The 23,087-nt window shown below is 41.3% G+C and overlaps 2 protein-coding genes across 2 annotated transcripts; both read left to right on the forward strand.

The window, feature by feature from the left end:
- Positions 1–351: 351 nt before the first annotated feature.
- Positions 352–6,144, forward strand: LOC115580144 (semaphorin-7A-like). Its single transcript, XM_030414113.1, has 8 exons — positions 352–553; positions 3,736–3,863; positions 3,970–4,020; positions 4,121–4,219; positions 4,395–4,497; positions 4,869–4,976; positions 5,081–5,223; positions 5,398–6,144. The coding sequence occupies exons 1-8, from the start codon at positions 457–459 to the stop codon at positions 5,671–5,673; spliced, it is 1,005 nt and encodes a 334-aa protein (XP_030269973.1). The 5' UTR covers positions 352–456; the 3' UTR covers positions 5,674–6,144.
- A 2,152-nt stretch (positions 6,145–8,296) lies between these two features.
- LOC115580142 (semaphorin-7A-like) lies at positions 8,297–22,804 on the forward strand. The gene is made up of 14 exons (XM_030414107.1): positions 8,297–8,450; positions 11,560–11,687; positions 11,794–11,844; positions 11,945–12,043; positions 12,219–12,312; positions 12,684–12,791; positions 12,896–13,038; positions 13,135–13,313; positions 13,774–13,870; positions 14,455–14,650; positions 16,132–16,247; positions 16,416–16,561; positions 18,998–19,077; positions 21,075–22,804. Exons 1-14 carry the CDS (start codon positions 8,354–8,356, stop codon positions 21,428–21,430), a joined length of 1,890 nt encoding a protein of 629 aa, XP_030269967.1. The 5' UTR covers positions 8,297–8,353; the 3' UTR covers positions 21,431–22,804.
- The last annotated feature ends 283 nt before the right edge of the window (positions 22,805–23,087 follow it).

Raw genomic sequence — 23,087 nt, forward strand, 5'->3', positions numbered from 1 at the left:
CTGTTTAGAAACTGAGTCCTACAGTGTTATTGGAGAGCAATGCTAGAAGCTTTATACTACTTTTGTGTTTGTTTATTTATTTATTTATTTTATTTTTTTCTGTCTAAGAGATGTAATGAACATGAAGCACAGCAGCTGGGATAAATAACCTTCATGATAAACCACGAAAGTAATTGGTCTAAGTTCGGTACTAAACAAAATAAAGCTTCAATGTCATTGTGATAGTTGTCATTATTTGCCTCTTTATTCGCCTACAGTCAGGCTGAAGCATTTGGGCTCGCTGGTGAATCAGAAACACACAGAACATGGAAGTTGATGGTGAAACACTTGAGTACTTGAGTTGAGCTGAGCAGCGTCACAGCCTCCAATCAGTATCCAGGGGAGTTGTAGCTGAGCAGTACGTTCAGAGGAGCGTACCGAGCAGAGACAGCGCACCGATCGATCAGCCGACCAACAATGATTCTCTTCACAGTATGTTTGTTATTTTCATGTGCCAGTATTTGGACAGAGGCGAACTCAACGCATTTGGCGCGGGTGATTTTCTCAGACACAGGTACGACATATGTCTCTTTTTATTCTTCAACTTTGAAACGCGAAGGACGTTTGACATCATCATCATGATTGTTGTGTTCCAGAGTAAAAAAGAAAAAAGTGAATTCATTAAAATTATTGACAATATGTTGACGTCGACCACACAGTATTTAAAAAGCATGTTCAGAATAATAAGTGCGTTTCCAGTGAACACCACCGAGGTTAAAGCGCCGAGAGGAAGTAATGTTTTATCTCTTCATACAGAGGACAGCTGTCATGCATTAAACACACAGCTTTGAATAATTTACGATTATTGGTGGTGTCAGTTACACCTGTCATAAAGTATGCTGTGATGAGAAACTCTGTCCAGGATAATGTTCTGCTTGTGAAGCACCGTGGCTCTCTGTATATAAGGGTTATGGTCACTGACAGGATATGCAAGACATGCAGATTCTCTCACGCTCACACTGATGCTGCTGTGTCAGCAACGTTTAAATTCTGCTGATGAACAGACCTTAGTTTGACACTCGTTGTCAGCATTTATGAGCTCTGCTTTCATTTCCAGGCAGTGTTGTGTATGGATCTGATATACATTTTTTATTTCTCTTAACCTACTTCCCATCACATTTAGAAATCAGCTCAAGGTTCTTGTTCTCCTGTCATACCTCTGCCTACATCAGAGGTCTACGTGATAAGTGGGTCTTTAAGGTCCTCTGATCCCTGGTTTGTTGGTTGTTCCTTTACCCTGGCTGTGCTTTTGGGTTTGTGGCTCCAAAACTTTGAAACTTTGAAACTCAACTCAACACAACTTGCGATTAAAAAATCTTGAGATAAAAAACCAGCTCATTCTAGCTCATTAAAATCTTTTGTGGTATAATTTTTTATGAAACGTGTTTGACTTTGTGCTGAAAATACAAAGTTAAAGATGTTTTTAGAATAGAACCTAGACTACAAACTTCAGCACGCACTCAGAGCTAAGTGTCGAGCCTGTGTTCATTGTCAGCTCTATGTATTGGCTATGATTTAATTGTTGATGGTTGCCATTAATTTGAAATGTTGTATTGTTTAAAGTTGTTGCAAACAGCCCGGTTTGAAGGCAGCCATCAGAGAGGAGTGACGGCGAGATGGAAAAGTGGCTAAAGGTATGTCGATTGCTGCTCAACGGCATATACCGATCCCTAGAATGGCATACCGATTCCCAGACTGACATACAGATTGCTTTTCTATCATATTGTAAGAGTCCCACGTGTACTGTCTATATGCCTACAATCCCAACAACATAACATTACTTGCGGTAAAGTGTTAAGTTAGCATTGTCAATAAAGACAAAAAAAAAAAAAGTATATGTTTATATGTTTACGGCTGTACTTGTCGTCAAACCAGCCCAGTGGCATTACATTTGCATATTCATCAGGGAGCGGTACCCATCCAACAGTCTCTCAGTGCCGTAACAATCTCAAGCGGCACATACCGTCATGTGTCGGTGGAATAACAGCAGCATAAAAGCAGCATACCACTCCGAGAATCTGTATGTCAGTCTGGGGATCGGTATGCCATTCTAGGGATCGGTATATGCCGTTAAGCAGCAATCGACATACCTTTAGCCACTTTGCGATCTCGGCGCTACTGTCAGAGAGAGGAGAGAGGTGTGATATATAAATACGGGGATGAAGGCGCACATTTTCCAGACGATCTGTCTCCTGAAAGGTATTCATAAAGCTGCAACTGGTTGTTCATTAGGGGTGTACCAAAATTACGATACTACGATATATCGCGATATTTCGTCTTGAGGTACATTATCGATTCACTGGCGCCAAATATCGGTATTTAATAATATTTAAGTTGCGGTCAGTGTGTGTGTTAAGAAGATCCACTGTGCAGTATACACTTTGTTTTACTTGGCTGTCATTCATGTGAAACTGACAATGTTTTGTAATTCCTGTGAAATGGATTCAGTGCAGCCAATAAATTCTGCATTTCTTCAGTGACACAGATATCGTGATGTATCGTGGATGAAATTTCTTGCAATATATCAATTATCACAGAATCGCTGTATCGTGATATTATCGCTATCTTGGGCAAAATATCGTGATAGTATCGTATCGCGAGGTACCTGGTGATGCCCAGCCCTATTGTTCATGCGAACAATGACATAAAGTAGGTGTTTATGTAAAAAAGTGATCTGAGAGGGAAATGCAAACCCTGGCTCCTTTCCCACTTCCACACAGCTGGCCTATTATGGCATGAGGTTTCTGAATCTGACATTTGAAAGGTGTGGGTGGCTGTTCGACTGAAGGGCAGTTCAGACGAAGTATGCTGACCTCATAAAGGTGTCCAACAGTCACGCTGGCAGCTCTGTAAGGGTGGGCTGTGGCCCAGCAGGGCTGTGGCCAAAATCCATACTGTAACAATGCTGATGTTCAGCGGGTGCAAAGTTTCTGTCTGGATCAAAGTGGTGCACTAATGAACTGACATTGCCACCCATGGAGCAATTAAAATCAATTAAATTAAAAATACTTTATTGTTCCTGGGGGGAAATTTAAGGCAGGAGGCGTAGTTGTACACAGATGTCTGAGGAATGTTCTTATTGGCCCCAAAAGTGCTGAGCTTCTATGTGAAGGGCCTGAGAGCAGGGACAGGAGATCTGTGTCGTCCGCGTACTTTACCAATTGTCTGGGTGGGTGGACCTGCAAGTCATCGGTGTAGAGGATGAACCCTGACCCTTTTGGCATAATCAACCCCTAAGCCTGCACGGTACGTGAACTAGAGAGGGTCCAGCATTGGGCCAGTTACCGTGATGATGTGCTTCCTTATGACCTTCTCCATAGCCTCAAGTCTTTTCAGTGACTTGTCAGCTGAGCAGTGGTTGAAGTCTCCCAGGATGAATTCGGGAGAGTCAGGGGATACGAGTTCCAGTTAGTTCACAGTTAGTTCACAGTTTTCTTCATGTTCTAAGGCAGTGGAAGCGTTTTCTCTGGGGTGAACGTAAACCAGGATGAAAAACAGCTGTGAGCACTCTTTGGAGAGGTAGAATGGGTGGAGGGAGACCACCACAAGCTTGATGTCAGCGTTGCACAGCTCCTCTCTGATGATGACATTGAGCACCAGCGTGTGTTTACATGGAGACACACGCCGCAGCCATGTTGTTTGCTGGTGAGCTCTGTGTCTCCATCAAGCCTTATTTTGACCTTTTTCTAATTGTAGAGACAGTGAGAAGGTTGCCGTTTCCTGTCCATGGACCCATCTGGATGGTTCTGGGAGGAGAGCCAGACACTGTCACAGCTGTGGGACAAACACACCTGTTTTCAGTGGACTTTCAAAATCCTCTGCAGGTAATGAACATTTCTGACTGTTCGATCACAGCACTGATAAATAAAAAAACACATGGCAAAGATTTCTAGTGATGTGGAGAAAATGAACCTTTCCCTCTCTTCACAGCCTCCTGTGGAAAAAACGGTGCTGTGGCAAAGATGCGGCTACAATCCAAAAGTGAGCAGTGCAGCATGACTTTGTAGCAAACAGCTGAGCTTTTGGTTGATGTGTTTGTCAGGTGATCAAAATATCACAAAAGATTTCTCATTTCGTTTAGGATTGCAACTATAAGATCAGCGTGGTCCACGAGACGAACAAAACGAACGAGGTGTTTGTTTGCGGAACAGACGGCACATCAACTGTGTGCTGCCACATGGTAGGAAAACACAGAACATGTTCCTGATAAAGTACTTCCCTTATGTAAAACCAACCAGTGATGCTGCTGCTGAGAAATGTTGCTTTTTTTTGTTGATAAAGGTGCAATTTGATTTATTAATTCATATTTGTGCTACAAGTGATGGATTTTCAAGGCCTATTGTGTTTTCTTATAGAATTTATCCGAGCAGTCACCGATGTGCAGCCACTCTGAAAACTTGAACCACCTAAGCATATTTTATTCTGCCATAAAGGAAGGTGAACCGTCTGCCATTGTAGGTGAGTTCAGTGTACAGTTTTTCATAATGGCTTAAGACCTTTTTTTAATCCTCATGGGCTCATTTGTCATCCATTTTCACCCAGGGATGTGCTTTCTGAACATCTACTCCCTTCTTAGCTCTACTAACCTGCTTTACTGCCAGTGATTTCTTCTTCGCTGCCACTGCTTATAATGAGACTGCACTGGTGCTTCCTGCTACTACAAACTGGATTCTCCAGGCTCTAGTTTCTCACACAGGTTTAGCTCTCTCAGTGAGTACTTTTCATACTATCACTGACAGGAGACACTAGTGCATGAAGTTAACGGATGCTGATTCCAAACCAATGATTTGAATTTATACAACCAGTAATCAGTTGTACTGTCTTTGCAGAGACAGAGGGAGGTGCAGACCTCTACGTTACTCACTCTGGATCTCAAGAGAATGTCGGCATCTACAAGTTTGGGGAACACCGAGTTAAACCAGCAATTCACGAGGAAGGTAGTGTGGTTTTCTGAGAGGTTTCTTTTGTTCGCTGGTCCCTTAAACATTCCCATGTCATACAGCTACAGAGACGAATAATAACTTTGTTTTCGTGTCTTTAGAGCAGCACTATGTCGGCTTGGTGCTCAGCAGACAGAAAGACAACTCCCTGCAGGACAAGGTTTACGGCTTTTACAAGGAGAAAAACCGAGACAAAGGCTTGGATAGTGAAATGTGGGTTCCCTATGTGACCCGGGTTTGCATGGTAAGGCCACAATAAAGGAAGAAACACAGATCAAATATCTTTCTCTAACTTTTCTAGCATTAAAATTGTGCACAAAGTGCCAAACAAGGAGTGAAGCCATATCCATTAAATGTACTCATCATACATATGCATTATGAAGAAGCCATTGATCCTGTTGCCGTGTGTTGCTTCTAGGCAGATAAAGGTGGTCACAAGAATGCGCTGCAGTTTATCTGGACGTCCCAGCTGAACGCCAGGCTCTTCTGTGGAGACGCTGACAGCAGGAAGCACTTCTCTGAGCTGGTAGATGTGGTCGCTGTGCATGCCGAGCGCTGGCAGGATACCAGGGTTTATGCACTCTTCAGAAATGAATGGTCAGAATTATTATTCATGCATTTAAGGAAGGTCGGGAAGGATTTTGTGAGGTTACACTCAAGTAAATATATTCTATTCAAGTTTGAATCAAGTTAGGATAAATTAGATTGTCTCAAAGTTTCAGTCCCACTCAGTTATAGTCGTAACTTACCCAACATCATTTGGTGTGTCTGCAAGTTCAATTAAGCCAAATACAAAACCACAAACCATCGTGTGGTTTTGTACATGTGCGTTAATAGCCACGCATCACCAAGAGCGCACCAGATCAGACCCCAAACTATCATCCGCGATGCTCTTTGTTCAGAGATAGCAAGCCTGAATAATGATAATAATGATAATATGATAATGATCAGACTGTATGTACCTACTGAGGAGACTCAGCCGGTCCTGGCAGACATGTTAAATATATATAGGAATCAGTTCCTAATTGATCGCTACTGAAAATGTAACAATCAGTTGCTACACACATTTTTCTATTGTTTAATGTGAAGACGTTTATGAGTTTGAAAGGAATCAATTATCAGTAATCCATTTTCTTTTGTTTTACAAGTCATCACTCTCTGGATCCTGGATCCCAGCAGCACCGAGATCCTCCCAGCGGCATTGGCAGTCTGTCGCATCTCTACTTGTTTACACATTTTAATGGACAAAGTTCAATTTCAGCACAATTTCTGTTTTGCATTTCTCAATATTATCTGAATATATATTATGTCACAGCAGGAATATAATATATAGTTCCATGGCTTAAATGTGAATGTAAAATATTGTACATATTGTACTATTCCTATATTTAATATTTATATATTATTATGTTTTTAATATTTTCCCCGTGTTTATATTATTCTTGCGTTTCTGAACTGCCGAGCGCGTGCCAGGAGATGCCACAGGTTGCCACAGACCTACCTGCCAATGCCACTGGGAGGATCTCGCTGTCCCTCCTCACAGATGCGTCACTAGATGGAGGAGAGAGTTTAACCTGAACTTCAGACAGATGTGATTAGCACCACCTGCAGGCCTTCATCTCTTTGACAATTTTACTCAACATTTCAAAAAATTTCTGCTCTCAAAAAATGATGTTTTTCTTAAGTGGTAAATTGTTGAAAAACACAGCACTAGCAATAATAAAAAAAAAAGCATTGTCTCCTGTTTAGAGTGGTTGACCTGCAGGTATACAGTCAGAGGAAAATGTAAGATTGAAAAGATAAACATTTGACCCACTTGTGTTGATGACCTCCACTCATCATGAGTGCACTTATCTCAGCCGCCTACTCTCATTAACTGCAGTCAGCTTTCTTCATGTGTGCTGCAGTGGCATTTACAGTACAGCTGGCTAACATCCACTCATAACTGCAGTCTGCCTCCAGCTCTGGCTAAAACACACACACACACACACACACACACACACACACATATATACACGCGCACACACACACACACACACACACACACACACACAGAGAGGGAAGACTAAAGATTTAGAGGGATTAAATGTGTATTAATTTGATGTTGAAGCAGGAATCATCAGCAAACAAGTCACAGTCAGATTTGCAGGCATTTGCTTTTTGTCCACGAGAACTCTTGTGTGACCTTCATGGCCCCCAGTTGTTTTTATGTAGTGGCTGATGAGGATCTTGATAAGAAACAAGCAAACCTTTAACTCATCTGATTTAACAAAGTATATCTTAACAAGATTCTCAAATCTCTCTCTTTTGAGAACAGTAGATGGTGTGCTCAAGTGATGTGGGACAATTTGATATGAATCAACTTCAGCCATTTGTTTTAAAGAGTTGTATAATCCTCATCCCGTGCGTTAAAATGGCACCATCCATTTATTCAAGGTTTGGTTGTAATTTGTTTTTCTTATCATCGAGAGCTGACACTGCCCTCTGGCGGACATTTAGGAAGCCTAGCTAGCGGGGAGATGAAGCTCTTCGATGACCGATATTTTCTGCCAAACACACTAAATAAACAAATGATCTTCGTTTCATGACGTTGAAACGTGTTACATTGTTTATATTTGGTGGACCCTGCCATCTTCCCAGTTTAAACAGTGCTCTGGGGACCTTATTTTCCTCTGAGAACAGCGTGTTATTCCCGCATTTAAGTGTGTTTCCATTGTCTTTGAGAGTACCACTGTGCATGTGAAAGAAAGAAGTGTACACCTTTTTGTAGCTCCAGAGGAAGCTGCATGTAAGCTGATCATCACTCAGTGACTAATTTGAACTGTGGGCAATGAAGGACTGAGTTTCACAGGAGTGAGAGATGAATGCACGGGATAAAAAAGTGATATTTCTGGTTCTACTTTATCAGTTTGGATAATCTGTTTAGAAACTGAGTCCTACAGTGTTATTGGAGAGCAATGCTAGAAGCTTTATACTACTTTTATGTTTGTTTATTTTTTTTATTTTTTATTTTTTACCTGTCTTAGAGATGTAATGAACATGAAGCACAGCAGCTGGGATAAATAACCTTCATGATAAACCACGAAAGTAATTGGTCTAAGTTCGGTACTAAACAAAATAAAGCTTCAATGTCATTGTGATAGTTGTCATTATTTGCCTCTTTATTCGCCTACAGTCAGGCTGAAGCATTTGGGCTCGCTGGTGAATCAGAAACACACAGAACATGGAAGTTGATGGTGAAACACTTGAGCACTTGGGTTGAGCTGAGCAGCGTCACAGCCTCCAATCAGTATCCAGGGGAGTTGTAGCTGAGCAGTACATTCAGAGGAGCGTAACGAGCAGAGACAGCGCACCGATCGATCAGCCGACCAAAAATGATTCTCTTCACAGTATGTTTGTTATTTTCATGTTACAGTATTTGGACAGAGGCGAACTCAACGCATTTGGCGCGGGTGATTTTCTCAGACACAGGTACGACATATGTCTCTTTTTATTCTTCAACTTTGAAACGCGAAGGACGTTTGACATCATCATCATGATTGTTGTGTTCCAGAGTAAAAAAGAAAAAAGTGAATTCATTAAAATTATTGACAATATGTTGACGTCGACCACACAGTATTTAAAAAGCATGTACAGAATAATAAGTGCGTTTCCAGTGAACACCACCGAGGTTAAAGCGCCGAGAGGAAGTAATGTTTTATCTCTTCATACAGAGGACAGCTGTCATGCATTAAACACACAGCTTTGAATAATTTACGATTATTGGTGGTGTCAGTTACACCTGTCATAAAGTCTGCTGTGATGAGAAACTCTGTCCAGGATAATGTTCTGCTTGTGAAGCACCGTGGCTCTCTGGTTATAAGGGTTATGGTCACTGACAGGATATGCAAGACATGCAGATTCTCTCACGCTCACACTGATGCTGCTGTGTCAGCAACGTTTAAATTCTGCTGATGAACAGACCTTAGTTTGACACTCGTTGTCAGCATTTATGAGCTCTGCTTTCATTTCCAGGCAGTGTTGTGTATGGATCTGATATCATTTTTTTATTTCTCTTAACCTACTTCCCATCACATTTAGAAATCAGCTCAAGGTTCTTGTTCTCCTGTCATACCTCTGCCTACATCAGAGGTCTACGTGATAAGTGGGTCTTTAAGGTCCTCTGATCCCTGGTTTGTTGGTTGTTCCTTTACCCTGGCTGTGCTTTTGGGTTTGTGGCTCCAAAACTTTGAAACTTTGAAACTCAACTCAACACAACTTGCGATTAAAAAATCTTGAGATAAAAAACCAGCTCATTCTAGCTCATTAAAATCTTTTGTGGTATAATTTTTTATGAAACGTGTTTGACTTTGTGCTGAAAATACAAAGTTAAGGATGTTTTTAGAATAGAACCTAGACTACAAACTTCAGCACACACTCAGAGCTAAGTGTCGAGCCTGTGTTCATTGTCAGCTCTATGTTTTGGCTATGATTTAATTGTTGATGGTTGCCATTAATTTGAAATGTTGTATTGTTTAAAGTTGTTGCAAACAGCCCGATTTGAAGGCAGCCATCAGAGAGGAGTGACGGCGAGATGGAAAAGTGGCTAAAGGTATGTCGATTGCTGCTCAACGGCATATACCGATCCCTAGAATGGCATACAGATCCCCAGACTGACATACAGATTGCTTTTCTATCATATTGTAAGAGTCCCAGGTGTACTGTCTATATGCCTACAATCCCAACAACATAACATTACTTGCGGTAAAGTGTTAAGTTAGCATTGTCAATAAAGACAAAAAAAAAAAAAAGTATATGTTTACGGCTGTACTTGTCGTCAAACCAGCCCAGTGGCATTACATTTGCATATTCATCAGGGAGCGGTACCCATCCCACAGTCTTTCAGTGCCGTAACAATCTCAAGCGGCACATACCGTCATGTGTCGGTGGAATAACAGCAGCATAAAAGCAGCATACCACTCCGAGAATCTGTATGTCAGTCTGGGGATCGGTATGCCATTCTAGGGATCGGTATATGCCGTTAAGCAGCAATCGACATACCTTTAGCCACTTTACGATCTCGGCGCTACTGTCAGAGAGAGGAGAGAGGTGTGATATATAAATACGGGGATGAAGGCGCACATTTTCCAGACGATCTGTCTCCTGAAAGGTATTCATAAAGCTGCAACTGGTTGTTCATTAGGGGTGTACCAAAATAACGATACTACGATATATCGTGATATTTCGTCTTGAGGTACATTATCGATTCACTGGCGCCAAATATCGGTATTTAATAATATTTAAGTTGTGGTCAGTGTGTGTGTTAAGAAGATCCACTGTGCAGTATACACTTTGTTTTACTTGGCTGTCATTCATGTGAAACTGGCAATGTTTTGTAATTCCTGTGAAATGGATTCAGTGCAGCCAATAAATTCTGCATTTCTTCAGTGACACAGAATCGCTGTATCGTGATATTATCGCTATCTTGGGCAAAATATCGTGATAGTATCGTATCGCGAGGTACCTGGTGATGCCCAGCCCTATTGTTCATGCGAACAATGACATAAAGTAGGTGTTTATGTAAAAAAGTGATCTGAGAGGGAAATGCAAACCTGGCTCCTTTCCCACTTCCACACAGCTGGCCTATTATGGCATGAGGTTTCTGAATCTGACATTTGAAAGGTGTGGGTGGCTGTTCGACTGAAGGGCAGTTCAGACGAAGTATGCTGACCTCATAAAGGTGTCCAACAGTCACGCTGGCAGCTCTGTAAGGGTGGGCTGTGGCCCAGCAGGGCTGTGGCCAGAATCCATACTGTAACAATGCTGATGTTCAGCGGGTGCAAAGTTTCTGTCTGGATCAAAGTGGTGCACTAATGAACTGACATTGCCACCCATGGAGCAATTAAAATCAATTAAATTAAAAATACTATTGTTCCTGGGGGGCAATTAAAGGCAGGAGGCGTAGTTGTACACAGATGTCTGAGGAATGTTCTTATTGGCCCCAAAAGTGTTGAGCTTCTATGTGAAGGGCCTGAGAGCAGGGACAGGAGATCTGTGTCGTCCGCGTACTTTACCAATTGTCTGGGTGGGTGGACCTGCAAGTCATCGGTGTAGAGGATGAACCCTGACCCTTTTGGCTTAATAAACCCCTAAGCCTGCACGGTACGTGAACTAGAGAGGGTCCAGCATTGGGCCAGTTACCGTGATGATGTGCTTCCTTATGACCTTCTCCATAGCCTCAAGTCTTTTCAGTGACTTGTCAGCTGAGCAGTGGTTGAAGTCTCCCAGGATGAATTCCGGAGAGTCAGGGGATACGAGTTCCAGTTAGTTCACAGTTTTCTTCATGTTCTAAGGCAGTGGAAGCGTTTTCTCTGGGGTGAATGTAAACCAGGATGAAAAACAGCTGTGAGCACTCTTTGGGGAGGTAGAATGGGTGGAGGGAGACCACCACAAGCTTGATGTCAGCGTTGCACAGCTCCTCTCTGATGATGACATTGAGCACCAGCGTGTGTTTACATGGAGACACACGCCGCAGCCACGTTGTTTGCTGGTGAGCTCTGTGTCTCCGTCAAGCCTTATTTTGACCTTTTTCTAATTGTAGAGACAGTGAGAAGGTTGCCGTTTCCTGTCCATGGACCCATCCGGATGCTTCTGGGAGGAGAGCCAGACACTGTCACAGCTGTGGGACAAACACACCTGTTTTCAGTGGACTTTCAAAATCCTCTGCAGGTAATGAACATTTCTGACTGTTAGATCGCAGCACTCTGAAATAAAAAAACACATGGCAAAGATTTCTAGTGATGTGGAGAAAATGAACCTTTCCCTCTCTTCACAGCCTCCTGTGGAAAAAACGGTGCTGTGGCAAAGATGCGGCTACAATCCAAAAGTGAGCAGTGCAGCATGACTTTGTAGCAAACAGCTGAGCTTTTGGTTGATGTGTTTGTCAGGTGATCAAAATATCACAAAAGATTTCTCATTTCGTTTAGGATTGCAACTATAAGATCAGCGTGGTCCACGAGACGAACAAAACGAACGAGGTGTTTGTTTGCGGAACAGACGGCGCATCAACTGTGTGCTGCCACATGGTAGGACAACACAGAACATGTTCCTGATAAAGTACTTCCCTTATGTAAAACCAACCAGTGATGCCGCTGCTGAGAAATGTTGCTTTTTTTTGTTGATAAAGGTGCAATTTGATTTATTAATTCATATTTGTGCTACAAGTGATGGATTTTCAAGGCCTATTGTGTTTTCTTATAGAATTTATCCGAGCAGTCACCGATGTGCAACCACTTGAACCACCTAAGGATATCTAATTTTGCCATAGAGGAAGGTGAACCGTCTGCCATTGTAGGTGAGTTCAGTGTACAGTTTTTCATAATGGCTTAAGACCTTTTTTTAATCCTCATGGGCTCATTTGTCATCCATTTTCACCCAGGGATGTGCTTTCTGAACATCTACTCCCTTCTTAGCTCTACTAACCTGCTTTACTGCCAGTGATTTCTTCTTCGCTGCCACTGCTTATAATGAGACTGCACTGGTGCTTCCTGCTACTACAAACTGGATTCTCCAGGCTCTAGTTTCTCACACAGGTTTAGCTCTCTCAGTGAGTACTTTTCATACTATCACTGACAGGAGACACTAGTGCATGAAGTTAACGGATGCTGATTCCAAACCAATGATTTGAATTTATACAACCAGTAATCAGTTGTACTGTCTTTGCAGAGACAGAGGGAGGTGCAGACCTCTACGTTACTCACTCTGGATCTCAAGAGAATGTCGGCATCTACAAGTTTGGGGAACACCGAGTTAAACCAGCAATTCACGAGGAAGGTAGTGTGGTTTTCTGAGAGGTTTCTTTTGTTCGCTGGTCCCTTAAACATTCCCATGTCATACAGCTACAGAGACGAATAATAACTTTGTTTTCGTGTCTTTAGAGCAGCACTATGTCGGCTTGGTGCTCAGCAGACAGAAAGACAACCCCCTGCAGGACAAGGTTTACGGCTTTTACAAGGAGAAAAACCGAGACAAAGGCTTGGATAGTGAAATGTGGGTTCCCTATGTGACCCGGGTTTGCATGGTAAGGCCACGGTAAAGGAAGAAATACAGATCAAATATCTTTCTATAACTTTTCTAGCATTAAAATTGTGATCCTGTTGCCGTGTGTTGCTTCTAGGCAGATAAAGGTGGTCACAAGAATGCGCTGCAGTTTATCTGGACGTCCCAGCTGAACGCCAGGCTCTTCTGTGGAGACGCTGACAGCAGGAAGCACTTCTCTGAGCTGGTAGATGTGGCCGCTGTGCATGCCGAGCGCTGGCAGGATACCAGGGTTTATGCACTCTTCAGAAATGAATGGTCAGAATTATTATTCATGCATTTAAGGAAGGTCGGGAAGGATTTTGTGAGGTTACACTCAAGTAAATATATTTTATTCAAGTTTGAATCAAGTTAGGATAAATTAGATTGTCTCAAAGTTTCAGTCCCACTCAGTTATAGTCGTAACTTACCCAACATCATTTGGTGTGTCTGCAAGTTCAATTAAGCCAAATACAAAACCACAAACCATCGTGTGGTGGGAATAAAGACTTTACACAGAGTCTTAAACAGAGATAAAGCATGAACAACTTCACTTTTCTCCTTCACCTTTTTAAACTTGAGCAGCTAGAACAGACACTGTTTTATGGTTCTTCATGAAGTTGAACTCAGTTCCTTTTTTCTAAAATTGGCCTCATCCTGTTTTTGTCTGACATGGCTGAAATTTCCTCCGAACAGTCTCTTGTGTGTGTTAACAGCTGATCTCTGTGTGTCCTTGCAGGTCAGTGAGTGCCGTGTGTGTCTACTCAATGGAAGATATCGACCACATCTTCCAGACGTCCCCATTTCAAGGCGATGAAAGGAACAGGTCTAGAGCGGTATGTGTCACTCACTGTGATCTGAAATGAAAAATGTAATAACTTATCTCGTCATGTCATGATTTCTTGTTACAAAGCAGAAGACAAAGTTGATTGTCTCTGTTTATTGAAAAAATGTTGACCCAAATTTGACTGTTTTCAAATTTAGCTGTTTGCATATTTCCTTATAGCTTCAACACTGGTTCATTGATGAACCAAATAACTCAATTATAATTATTCTCTTTTTGCATTTTAAAGCCACTATTTTGTTAACATTTCACACTTTAACACTTGTAGTAGAGAGAAGAAGCCATCAAATGTATACTTGCATTCTTTTAAAGTTGGCTTGAAACAACAAAACTAAGACGGACACAGATTCCTCCACAAACTCGTGGTGGTAACATAACCTTGAGAAGTCACTTTTGTCCACCTCTGTCTGATATCAAGGACCCTGTACAGTAATAATGGCAGCAGATTTAACATCTGCTGCCATTATTACTGTACAGTACATGTGTGGCATACGAGAAGAGTAAGATGACAGGAGTAACATTAACTAAAGTCACTTCACTTGAAACCAAAACCAACACATATGCATTTCTCTTCAGTGTGTTGAAGACAGTACAAAGATTCATACAACAACCCTGAACGCGATCAGTCCGATTACCAGGATGCAGAAGTGGGTCCGGCCTGTGAAGAACTCTGGTCCACTTGTGTTCAGTCACCACCGCTACACTCACATCTTCGTCGACAGTTCCCCGAACAAGGGGGGCGATGACTACCCGGTCCTGTTTCTGTCTCTGCGTGAGTAATACAGTCATGAATGAATGAATCAGGGTAATTCATACTAGGAATAGTGTGCTTTACATGAGGGGGATTGCATGCACAGGTTGCTTTTAAATTCTTCACTGTACATAGCAAAGACTGCTGCACTGAATGCTAGTATGTGGTTGTAACAAAGGCCTACAGACAGTGAAAAGCGCCTCGGGGAAATGCAGTCTCTGCTATGTGACTCATTCTAGGGTCTCGTACGTTGTGCCATTTGGTTTGACTTTTACCACCAACAACCAGATTCAAACCACTTCCTGGAAAAGCTGCAACGCCTTTTTTTAATTAGTTTAAGCTTAGGCGGTTACAAGCAGCTTTTCATAGCAGGAAAAAGATCAGTCTTTTTAAAGTTTTCTTATGACTCCAGATTTGGGTTTTAGTTTTATTATTTCCCAGTGACAGGAACAAACCATGAGGGACTGTCCAGTGCCAGATGAGTTAATAGTTTTTCATTCCCCTCGTGACACACAGTATATGTCAATGCACTCTTGACCCTGGTGAGGTCTCATATTATTACATAATATTACATGACTAAGAAACTATTCCTGAAAACACAGATCATAAAATTAAAGTTGAACTAAAATTTCAAATATGAACCATTATGGTGCTACAGCTATTTATATATCATATATTTTTAGGAATTAAGAAAGAATAGAACCAGTTATTATGTATCATGATTAAGAGAGTCAGGCTGGGCTGGGCTGAGGTTGACTTTAGTTGGCCTAGCTTGATTGTATCAGCACTGCTCATACCATGATACAGAGTGAGGCCACCACCATGCTGAAGTCACCTGACAGCCCAGCGCCGTTCCTGGGCTCCATGGTTAACTGCCTCAAAGCTTGATGGAAATAAAAAATACTGCAACGCTGCCCAAGTTAATGGGCTTTAATGTCAGTTCAGCTTAAACATTTGAGTCTTAAAGTAAGTTTTGAAAAGTCCAACTATTGTTACTTGTAAAAGTGTAGAAGGAGGGTGTGAAAGTTTAAAAACGAAATCTGGCTCTCAGCTGCTAAAGTGGTGCCGCTCTTCAGTTACACTGTGTCACCCTGATTGAGTGAAGCCATTCATCACCACCATCCTTCTAAAGGGCCACGCTCTAATTATCAGAGGACCGAAGGCTGTTGAGACAACTGAACAGTTTACTGAGTCGAGAGGAAAGACATAACTTGCATTATATATAAATGTGATACATAAATTCACCCTTTGAGCCCTTTAGACTGCTGTATGATGACACACCAACTAGCAAAGTCTCAAGACATCTTCGCCAAATAAGGAGAAAGTAGGAAGATAAAATCACTCAAACTACTATATTATGTTTTATCATGACTTCTGATAGACTTAGCTGGAGGAGTCATATGAGGTGAAGAAACACAGGATGTGATGGTGGGATGGTCGGTGGTGTATTCAGACGGGTTTGACTTCTTAATCATCCTACTCTGTCTTTCCTTTTAAAACAGATAATGGGGGGATTCATAAGGTGATCAGGAATATGAGTCAGGCCTTTGTCATCGCCGAGTATCAACCTTTCAACCACACAGACCAAGTCCTCAGCATCCTCCTACACTCCTCTGCTGTGAGTAACTGTTCTCTCCTACAAGACACAATGGAAGAGTTTTGTTCATATCACAGTAAAAGTCATACTGAGTTCAAGGGAAAGGCTTGTACTCCTCCAGACTTTTCTGAAACAGTCAGTAATGGTGCCGTACGATCAGAAAACCCTTTGTACTGTGTGTTATTGCAGAAGAGGCTGTATGTGAACTCTCAAAGTGAACTCGTCCAGCTGAATGTGGCAAACTGTGCCAAGTATGGGGACAAATGTGAGGACTGCGTCTTAGCCAGAGATCCCTACTGCGGCTGGAAGGACGGCCACTGCACGTCAGAGACAGAGTAAGAGCACCTACGCCTCTAAATGTTCTACATTTACCAAGACAATTTAATTCAAAACATCCAAACAACAACAAAAGCGTGCCAGGCATAAAAAGCTGTAAAATGCGGGATATATATATTTTTTATGTGTCCCAACGCCCACTGAATGACTCAATTCACAATCAGAATTTGGTCCATTCCGTCTAGTAACATCTGGAAAGACCACAGCCACATGTTTCGATGATTTTAACCACATTGAAGTTAGCAGAGGGCTAAACCAGAAGTCTCTAGCACATATGCTCTGATGCAGAGGTTGTGTGAGAGTTTCTTCTTGTAAGAAATCCAATTAAACTCAATCGACCTGCTGTAACTTAACCTAAACTCAAGCCTTCCTGCTACAAACAAATGGGGATCCACTCACAGAAAACATTGCTCCATCATGTGGTCCACATCCCCTCAGGATACCTTTTTGATTCATACATTCATTAATTCACCACAGGCTTAACCCACACAATAACTCATCATCAGTCACATGAACGTTATCAGCAGATGTTAACGCAGTTAGTTGACATGTGGTGTAATTAAGCACAGCTTCCTGCTGCCACACCTACTCACCTACTTCCAGTATTGAGCAACTCTGATGACGATGGTGTAAATCATGTTAATAAAATATGTCAACATTGACCAATACAGACCACTGACTACAGCTGATAGCTGTGTGGAAACTTTAATTTAGTACACTGTACCACTGTGGTACCAGTGGTCTGTCTTTAAACTGCACAAAGGCTTAAATTTCACAGCTGTCAGCTGTTTAAACTGTTAGTGATGGAGTCAGCAGATCAACAGTCAACAAACCATCATGAGATGGTATTTTAAATGTTGCTGCATTTTGCGTATTCATTGCTAACGCTGCTACTTGTAGTTAGCATCAAACAAACAATAACATGGATGTAACAGCATGTGCATAATAAGAAAGTAATACACACTGCAGGGAGGTTTGTGTTCTCATGATCAGAGAGCTTGCAGCACGCTGTTGGTTTAGTGAGGTTATGGTTGGTCATGAGGTTTGAGCAGCTCAACAACAGTCATATGACTTTCATAAGGCTCACTGATGGTGAGGTTGTTGTGTTGTTGTGTTGACAGCAACACAAAGCCTACCATGTTGCAGAAAAAGTTTGGGGAATATTTCTCATTATGCTTCACACTGTCAAATATGGAATTTTGAATTTTTACAACAGTACAACAACTCTTATCCATCAAATACAAGTGAAAAGAGAACAACAACAACCCTGTACTCTCTGGAGGAAATAAGAATAAAGTCCCATCCTGCACATAATGAAAGGAAGGAATTTTTGAAAAAATTCTGATGAGAGCTTTTTTCCCGTCACAAGTTACTTATTATGAAAATAATGTTAAAGTGTTCTCATGTGGTGGCCCTGTGTCTCCAGGTTAAACACTACAGATGATGTGTACTGGCTATATTCTACAGTCTCACTTTACATATACTGGCATAGAGACCTTGTATCAGTGTGAGCACAGGTTGATTACAATGACTTTTTTCTCTGTAAACAGAAAGAAAGTTATAAATAGAACAGTTTCCGCGTAGAACATAAGAGCTAAAACAGATGTTGCACTATGCAGTGGTGGTGGGGGTGATGCAGGGCTAGTGTGTTAAATACTAAGTCTTACACCACCCACATACAGACACATCGCCCCCACCACAGCCCCCATCACAGCCCCCACCACGCTTCAGTTCCTGCTTGAAAGTAACACATCTGCAAACCTGCTCTCTCTGTTTTGGTTGTGGCAGCATAGAAACTTTATCAAAGCCTGACTTGCATCAACCCTTTCCCTCTACAAGTAGGAATTGATACTACGCCCCACTTTGTTGCATCCTGTTACGTGACGGGCACCTGTGGTGGTGCAGTGATGGATAAAGTCAGTCATTTGAGTAAAATACGTGGATGGTGGTTGATTTTATTTATTATGTACTGGTGTGGTGGGTTGTAGTAAAAACCTCCAACCTCTATAAGTATGGAACTGTAACTTACAATTTAATACTTATAGAAGTACTGTATTCAGATGACTGCAATTACTATAATTGTTATATGATAATATTAGCTTAATATCACCTGTTCTCCTCTGGTCAGCTTATCTCCAAAACTTTACAAGTAAGCAGTGAAACTCTGGAGGAGGGAACACTCGCAGTTGTTACGCATCATGTGGCATAGAAAACGTGTAGGTGTCTGAAAGAAAAACTGTAATTAATAAGTTTCTCTTACAGGTGTTGCTGTTCTGCCCTGCGTGCTCATACAAAGCTTCAATCAGATGATCACATAAAGTATTAGTAGCTTAAATCCAGTTAAGAGTGCAGTGAAGCACCGAGTCAGCAGGTATTACAGTTGAGCCCGGTGTGTCTGTGCATGAAGCTAACTCTGGTGCTGTTTCACTTCACAGTGGCTCGCTGCAGGATGTGGCTGGAGGGAACTATTCCATCTGCCTGTCTGCGTCAAATGACCAGCCTCGTCCTGGAAGAGGTATGAAGATATTATCGAGTTTACTGGCCAGTCTCTCTTGTTAAGGTCAATAAAGTTAAGAGGTTTTAAATAGAACAGCTGAGGAGTGTATCTGACTTTATATGGTGTGCTGAAGAACAAGAAGCTTCTCTGTTCTGCTTTTAAATGAGTAAACATGGTGACAGGACGTTTGGTTGACAGCTGAATAGTGTCAGAGGGCATTGAGATCAGATAAACCTCTGTGGTTTGATACTTCCTACTTGTATGTAAATGTCACGTCGAAACAAGTTTATCTCGCACCAAACCGCAGTTTAACTACAGCTCAGCTGAATGTTTGGTACATTTAAAACCATTTACTTTAGTTGTAAGTGTCCGTCTGACACAAAATGCCAGTTACACTCTTCCACGGCCATTAAAATGAATGCGGGTCATAACTCGGATGCATGCTGTAAGATGCCTATCTCATCAGAAAGCAGGATTATTGATTATCATCAGCAAAATCGAATAAATTTGGCACAAGCAAGAATTTCTGCCCGGTATACTTAATTCTTACTTAATTCTTATGTAATCATTGATAGATTAACAACTTACAGTCTGTCTCCTGGAATTGACCTCCAGTAAGAATAAATGCTCACTTGCCTAGTTTACTTGACAGTCTTATTAAACTACACATCTTTGCACACTTGTGATGATGCATCAGTTCATGTAATGCTGCTGTTACCATGTTAGTGTTAAGACATTAAAAAAAATCTGTTTTGCCAACTAAGTGAATGATGTTGGCTGAACTAAATGCTTAACGACAGGAAAACGCTGCCTTGTGTTTCCTAAGTTCACACTGGATGGTATGTCCGGTGTGAACTGTGTTCCTTTCAGCAGCTTTGAAATCAAGCCCTTGCATTTGAATAGCATGGATCGGAACAGGTCCGGATGTGCCATTGGGTCTGATAAATCACTCTGACATAACAGCCACTGCATCACATCTTTTTAATCAGTCATTTCAAATATTTACTGTCATTGTGTGTCCGTTACTTGAGCGAGGAGATCGGGCTCATTTGAACTCTTACCATGATATCTTACCTGAAATGGGAAACTTAAAACATCAGTTTTTAGGCTGTTCACAGAGGTGAGTGGTTTACTGCTGGTGGTTTTGGCCCAGTCACGTCACGGCACAGTGAATGCCTCAGTTCTGGTCATCAGCGGTGTACGTCACAGTTCTTTTTAGGAACTGCCTTTTTCTCGCGTACATAGATAACATCAGAGGGTGAGGAAACAATTATTTTGATCTGATGATAAACTTCTCTATTCCCCTAGTCCCTGTTTTAGATTCTCATAAGACAAACTTCTGCATTATGGCAAACAGCCGACTTGTTCACAGAAACAACACACTCTCTCTACCAGTCTAACGCAGCAGATTTAGCTCTAGCATGAGTCCGGACAGAATTTAGAGATAAAGGTTGCTTAGAATGGTTTCACACAGAATAAGTTTTGAGAGTGTTTACTTTTTTAAAACGGCACATGTACGAAAATATACTGCTTTGGGTTGATGGGTTCAGTAGTTTCCTCACTTACATTATGTAAGTAAGTAATGCACCTGAGCGAGGAACAAGTTACATTTAGATTTTGGTTACACATGAGCCACAAACTCTGCTCATCAAAAAAAAAAATCTTCAGGTTGTTGCATCATACAGACATGTTGTTTGTGTAGTATTTTAATTACACTTATCCAACTCCCTTCATCAAAATCATTCATCTTTGTTATTTCAGCTGTCAGATCATAGTTCAGATGGCTGTCCAACCAAATGTTGTCCTACTTTGCCGATAGTTGTGTTCCTAAGGTTCATGATGAGGTGCACCAGCGCTCTTCGCTTGGTGTCCTGGTGACGTGTCCAATGTGTGCCGGAACAGGATCCAGTCACTTTGCCAAGAGGATTGCCAGTCTCTAACTGGAATAACAAACAAGCCTGATTAAATTAAGGTTAGACAAAGTAAATATCTGTCTCCTTGTGTTCTTTTCTCAGCTGATAAATATACCGCTGACAGACATGCAGACAAGGATGTGGGCGTCATCACAGTTCCCCATCACTCCAAGTATTTTCTGAGGTGCCCGGTGTCATCCCATCATGCCCAGTATACCTGGCACCACCCTGAGGGCTCCACGCCGTGCAGCTCGCGGGAGAAGCACTGCCTCCATCTCATCGACAGCATGGGTCCTGAGCAGGAGGGGACGTACAAATGTGTGTCGGATGAAATGGGCCACAGGAAAGACTTGGCAGTATACCGACTACAACAGGGGAACAGGGCAGTGGGCCCTTCATCAAGCGCACTGGTCTGGGTTTGTGTAATGGCTGTTCTGATAAAGACATTTTTCTGTTAGTCCTGACTGAACAACCTGCTATGAATACAGTGGGAATAAAGGATAATACTGATCGCCCGACTTCGAGGCTAGCTGTTGTGCCATGTGCCACGCGCTCCTCAGGCAGCCGGTGGGGCCAGCCTGTTGGTCTCTGAGGTCACACAGCAGGATTTATAATGGTATGACTAAAAACTAACAATCATTTATATTTTAAATATTATATTTTACAATCCAACATCGTTACCAGATGCAGTGCGATTTGTTAAGAAAAAAAAATTGAGCCAAAAAGTTACTTTGATACAAAAATGTTAATCTCTCTTAATCTTTTTTTTAATAGACATAATAATTAACCTTCACCTTCAACCAAATTTCCCTTAAAAAGTATAAATTGTGTGTAATAGCTCAAATGTTCCTCCTTTAGCAATATCTGAATCCTTTGACACTTTACTGCACTTTGCCAGCCGCAAGTAAACAGAATGTAATTTAACCAATAATGATGCAGTATTTTGTGTGCTTAAGTTAAACTTTGATAATGCGTTTGTTTTATTAATATTTCTGTGTTCATCTCATGCACTTACTGAGCCAAAGATTGTATATAAAAAAACGAATGTAGCATGTAAAATGGCATTTTTTATATTGAAAAGTAAAAAAAAACCATTGTGTCTGTTGAAACTTTTAACTTAACATTTAGTTACTGAGTCTTAGAAACTTAGCAAGACATTATGTTCGTTCTGCTTCCATTTGTGTGAAATGCATGTGGCGTTGCAACAGTCCTCAGTGAACTTCAGTCGTCAGTTGGCCAAAGATTGCTACATGATGTTTGATTGCACTTCTTGTAAAATATTACCTGTCCGTGTTCTGCATCCGTTTCCTGTAAGGTATTATTCCATCTGATGGAGGTGACACACCTTTTTTGGCTGAACATTCTTTTCTTGCGTACTACCTCACACTTGCCTGGCAGCTTTGGGTTACAACAGACTGACCTGCTTCAGGTTTGTAACAACTTCTTTGTTTGTCAAGTTGCAACACCTTCATGTTGTGAAATTCTGTTGTAATAGTAGAAAATACAAAGCTGGTCTGTCCTTTTGTGTGTGTTTTCAGACAGTGAAGTGTGAATGTGAGATCACAGTTTTGACACTTAAGGTGCTTTTAGAAAGCAAGTGGTTGAATTACCTTAAACCCAACCTGATGTGTTTGATATGTGCAATAGCTGATAACTTTTACGAGTCCGTTCACCAACATCCCAGCTGCCTCTGACATGTCAGATCTTTCACTCGGTTCTTCTTTTTATTTAAATTTGAATTAAATCATAAAAATGGTTTCACGTGTTTGAACTTGAGCAAATAGAAAGATTTGGCAGATTTGAAAATTCTCAAAAAAAAAAAAGAAAAAAAAGATTTCTGGTACAGTGTCCAGGACTACATTTATTTAAGGGCAGTCAATAAAAGATGTAAAAAAAAAGTTTGCAGAAAGTGATCAGTAATTTATTTTGATGAATGTCAAGATGTAACTCTTTATATACCAAATATAATATGAGCTTTGCAATGGAGATTTTATTTTTGTACTGACAGAAAATACATTTTTTAAATTGCATTTGTTTCTGTGCCTTCACTTTTTCAAATAAAAGTTTTAGTTCCTCTGACAGCTGTGCAGTAGGAGACATGCACCACTTGGCTTC

The sequence above is a fragment of the Sparus aurata genome, chromosome 4 (genome assembly GCF_900880675.1).
Source record: "Sparus aurata chromosome 4, fSpaAur1.1, whole genome shotgun sequence".
In the NCBI taxonomy this organism is placed as follows: Eukaryota; Metazoa; Chordata; class Actinopteri; order Spariformes; family Sparidae; genus Sparus; species Sparus aurata.